The 5,496-nt window shown below is 35.5% G+C and overlaps 1 protein-coding gene across 1 annotated transcript; it reads right to left on the bottom strand.

Moving 5' to 3' along the window:
* Positions 1-836: 836 nt before the first annotated feature.
* Positions 837-1,370, bottom strand: LOC125835558 (uncharacterized). Its single transcript, XM_049514675.1, has one exon. It carries the CDS (start codon positions 1,368-1,370, stop codon positions 837-839), a length of 534 nt encoding a protein of 177 aa, XP_049370632.1.
* Positions 1,371-5,496: the final 4,126 nt, after the last annotated feature.

The following is a 5,496-nucleotide window of genomic DNA, read 5'->3' as shown; positions in this document are numbered from 1 at the left end:
AATGTATAAAATACGTTTGTGTTTGTATAAAGCGAGAGAAAAGTGTATATACAAATACAAATACATATATTTTTGTCCTATACACTTATAATTATACAAATACAAATCTTATTATACAAATTACAATGTATAAATGAATTTATACAAAACTGAACAGTTTGTATAAAATTGGATGTATCTAGCGAATTATACAAATCAAAAGCTCCATAACAAACATAAAATTTGCTATGGAGCGTAATTATGCAAACTATAGCTATAACATACAAATATAATTTTTATGTTTGCTATATGTGAAAGTTGCTCTTTTTTGCTCTTCTTTTAGAATAGGTTAGGACTTAAATGAGTTGAGATTAAACCTAATTTAAATTATGTTAAGCCCAAACCCTTAAAATTCTGAACGAATTAGACGGATTAGCTATAATTGAGCTTAATTTTCACACCTTTAAGCACCACCCTAGCCGCAATTTAATTTGTACTTAAATCATAATAAGGTTCATTTTCAATAGTTAATTAAAAACCTCTAGTACATTTTAATGCATAAAGATGAAGTTGCCAATTTTGATTCAACAATCTACAACAGCAACTAACCAAAATTCCTGAAAAGATATATAGGAGCTGTTTAAACACGACATTAGCAGATCTAGAAAACAAACTCAGTACGAAAGACCAACCAATATTTGCATAAAATAAAGAAGATCAATGAATATCGAAAAATGCAGTTTCTTCATCATCAAGACTTAGGTATTAATAGTACAAAACATCGAAAAAAGGCTACAATAATATTTACAATTTTTCATTATGCGTTATTGCTTTCCCTACTAATTAGCTAAGTTTTTTCAACTACCAAGCACTAACTGGAGATAACAGTTTTTTGTGCTTAATTCCCTGTGTCCGTCCCACAATCTAACTATGTTGCCGTTAATTACCTTCATATCCTGGTAACAATACCATCCCATTTCCCCTTTTCTCAATTTCTCCCAATTATTCTCAAACCACTCTACGCCGTTGTGGTCGTCTTCTCCTTCCTCATCATCATCTCCATCTTCATCTTGCTTAAAATACATCGTCAGTTTCCCTTTTGTTCCTTCCGAAAAAGCATCATCGGACAACATTGTCATATTATTACTAGCTGGCGTTCTATCTTTTGATAGTAGCATTAATTCTACCTGCGATGAAGATGAAGCTAATGTTACTGTTACCAACGTTGGCTCTGGAGGTGTGGGCAACCGCGTTGAAGAAGATGCTTTCATCTTCCAGAAACTAACCGCAGCTGTAACAACAGCAACCCATGTCCAAACAATGTTGGCGACATCGAAGCTCCAGTAATTGAAAGCAAGAGCTTCAACCGGAGATTCGAGTATTGCATTCATCGATCTTTAATTCTAATTTTCTCAATGCAAAATGTATGTATGTATGTATATAAAGGATTAGGATGAGGGAATTGAGAGAAGCATCTGAGATTAGATGCTGGGAATCGTCAAGGAAGATGCTAAGGTACATCCATATATTCCAATCAGCACAAGTGGGAATATAATATCTACACGTGCAAACACAACAACTTTCAGACACTAGTGATGATTAATTTTCTCTTTATTTATTTTTATCGCTTTAATCATTTGTGGTAATTTATGTACACATTATTCTAAATATAATTGATCAAATTACTTCCCAACTATCATATCATTGATTAAGACGATTGATTAGGGCTTTGACCACTTGTTAAGAGACATATATGATGCCATGTCATTTATAATTGGGATTCATACCTAAATTTACTACATAACAAAGGCCGCAACTAGTCTAAATAGTACTCTCTCCATCTCATATTAGTTGATTGTTTTATTAAAAATATGTATTCATTTGTATGTTAGTTAACTGTATTTATTCATTCATTTTAGTATTTACGTTTAGTCATTATCATCTAATAGCAATAACATTATAAGTTTGTTTGTTTATAATGAAATAACACATTAATAAAGTTGTATATGAAATGATTTTTTTGGCTCATAAATAAAAATACTCCATAAGCAAACAAAAACTCTTGAACAGGTAATTATGTATTGTTAATTTAATAATAGGAAATTGAGAGTTTGAGGGTAGTAATTAAAGTACAGTCAGTTACAATAATAGAAATCACCTTATTTATGATGATAATGGAGAAAGTGGGAGAGAGGGGCAACATATATAGGGAGAAAAAATGATGATGTTTACGGTTTACGGGGAAATAAATTAGCGTAGTCTGAATAGAAATAAGACTCTCTCATAGATCTGAGCGAATCAGATGTTTTCAAACCCGTTAAGTGATTTTTTTTTATAAAAAAACACACTTAATGACCCCATGTATGAACCATTTAGATTCAGACCTACATTAAGTGCAAACAAATGATGCCTAAGACTGTCACGACCCAGACCATCGTGATTGACACCCACACAAATCCTTGATACGCTCAAATTACACCTCCCTACAGAAGTATAAGCGATCGTTATCAAGTAAAGAACCCAACTTGTAGGTTGGGGTCGATCCCACGAGGAAAATGGTTTAGACTTTACTTTAACCAACAATTATATTCAATTAGTCAAATCACTTCCAAAAACAGGTAATTAAAGGGGGGGTTTGTTTGTGTGAAACAAATAGTAAGAATTTAATAAGTAATCAGTAATAAAAACTCAATGTTGGTTGTTGTCAAGATAAGAGAAATAACTAGGGCATACGTGTTCCCCACAAGCTCATAACACAATAATCCTAGTAACATCAATCCTTTCCTAGTGTATTACATGCAAAGTGATAAGTTAGGTATCTCTAAATCCTTGGTCCGACATCTAGAGAATTTCACCCCGCACCTTGGTCCGGCTACGTGTGTATAATTTACAAACCCTTACCTTTACCTCATATTAGACATCATAATCGATGTTTGACTTAGTTATTACTTCGCACCAATCGACACTAGCCTATTAGATAGTATCACACTAAATCTATGTTGATAATTCTTTTCTTGTTGATTACCTCCTTGGTCCGACAAGTAGAAACAAGGCGAGTTCTAACGCGTGCACTCGTTAAAAAGACTTCTAAACGAAAGAATTATCAATGCATGCAAAACACTATTTAAGAATTGCTTATTTACTATTCATAATTTGTTAATCGCTCATGGTTCCCACAACCCTAGTTGTGGATTCAGTTACCCATATTAGCAAGAACACAATTCATAGTTTTAGATGAAGAAATCATGAACCTATGTAAAGAGAATAATAAACCCAGAAATTCAACTTGAATTGCAAAGCCAAAGTCTTCAAAACGAACTTAGGAAATCAATAATTGCTAGAGTTGCAAATTAATCTCCAAAGTCACAAAGTAAAACTAGAATAATAATGTCTAACCCCCAAAAACGAGGTTTACATGCCCTATTTATAGAAAACAAATCCTAAATTAAAAGGGAGACAAATTAAGGAAAGTTTGTTCAGGCACGCGTCTTCATTCCACGAGACTGACTTACGAACCGTCGATGGGTCTACGATTCGTAAGTCCCTTCCGTCAGCCAGGACTTTGAAAATATTTCAGCTTCCAAAAATCAGCTTCTCTGAAGTAAACGACGGACTTGTAGTACGAATCGTAGATCGATCTACGGTCCGTCAATCCCCTCCGTAGCTTCACACTTAGAATCTTCAAAAATCAGGTACTGGAACCCTCCACCGTGGTTCCACACTTGGTCAGATTTCCCTGATTTGTCTTCTATATCTTGCATGCTGATCTATAGTCATCACCTACGGACCGTCAAAGGACCTACAGTCCGTAGATCACCTCCGTGAATGCTCTTTTTCTGCATTTCTTTCGGCTGTCTCTATACTTCCGCGCCTGAACATCTTTCCTGCAGAATACGATAAAAACACATAAAAACCAATACAAAAAGGCCCTAGACACACACAACTTGTAAGTGAAATTTATTAGAAATACCGTAAACTCACGGTATATCAATCCTCCGGTGGGAGAACCATTACTACAACCCAAACAAACAAATTTATGAAAATTAAGACATTTAAAGATATGAAAGCAGGTTTAAATGACAATAAAAATGGAGTCCCCATAAACTCCAAAGGTTTAAACAATTAACTAACCAACTAATGCGAAAATTCAACCCTAGAACCTGAAAGTCATTGTACCAAAACTCTACTAACGACAAGTCTAAGAACAAGGGGTACAACCCGAAACTAAACAAACACCTTAAACAAATAGTCTGAGTCCGAAAAGAATGGACTTAAACAACAGAGATCCACGGCAACCTGAAAGAACTGGCTCACCCTTGAACCCGGTCACGATCAATAGTCACTTAGCTGAGGTCTATCAAAAGCCGCCTGAAGATGCCCTGTACTCATCAAAGAACAAGCAAGTGCAGTATCAGTACACAACCACAGTGTACTGGTAGGATCACACGGCTATCCCAATAAGTGAAACACATGTAAGTAACCACAACATTATAAAACAAGCATATACCGAGCATATACAATATTAGTTATCTTTTCAGGATCAATGTAGCATTACACATTCTCAATAATACACATTGGTTATCGTTTAGAGCAACATACATTCTTCCAATATCAATCATAATTAGATATGAACGTAATCATCACAAGTAGATACACAACACAATTCAATGGTCCTCTCACGGAATCCAATTCAATGGTACTCTCATGGAACCTACACCCAAATTGTTAGCATACTGGAATGTGGTACCCGATCCAATGTTTATGCCGGAACGTGGCAACCGATCCCATATTTATGCCAGAACGTGGCAACCGATCCCATGTTTATGCCGAAACGTGGCAACCGATCTCATGTTTATGTCGGAACGTGACAACCGATCCATTCAACAAACCACAATCACAATCACAATATATATTCTTACAATCATACAACAAGAGGTGATTCATGGCATACAATTATTCAATTATCCTCATTTACGATTAGGGTGATCAATAATGCAACATTCGCATACATACATGCATTATAGTGAGCAATTACAAACATATATCACACCAACATGAAATCACAACCATCACTTACCTCGAAACAAGCTTGAAACCCTAAGAAACTTGATCCTTCCCTTTTCAAATTTGTTCCGCTTGTTCTTGGTCTACAAACAATTATAATAACACGGGAATCAATAAACAATCACTAATTACCCGAATTGCTAACAATTTTATGAACCCTAGATCATACCCATGATCCCAAGTACCCAAAATAGGGTTGTTTCCACCATAGAATCTAGATCAAAGCCCTCCCCCATCGATAATTATCAATTAGATTACTATCTACGAATTCAGGGAGTGAAAAGCTTACCTTTAGCCTCAAGAATGGTGGAAAACTGTCAAGAGTCACCTGGGGTTCGTTCCTTAGCTCTAAAAATCGAAAAGTGCAGAATAAAGACGTTTTGGAGTTTATTTACGACCTTAAGTCGCGTCGGATCCACCACAGCGGTCCTCACCTCGCTACAGCTGCCCCGC

The sequence above is a fragment of the Solanum verrucosum genome, unplaced genomic scaffold, assembly GCF_900185275.1.
Source record: "Solanum verrucosum unplaced genomic scaffold, falcon-dt-bn FXZP01000040.1, whole genome shotgun sequence".
NCBI lineage: Eukaryota > Viridiplantae > Streptophyta > Magnoliopsida > Solanales > Solanaceae > Solanum > Solanum verrucosum.
The sequence above is the reverse complement of the archived record's forward strand: the minus strand, read 5'-3'. Positions and strand labels throughout refer to the sequence as shown.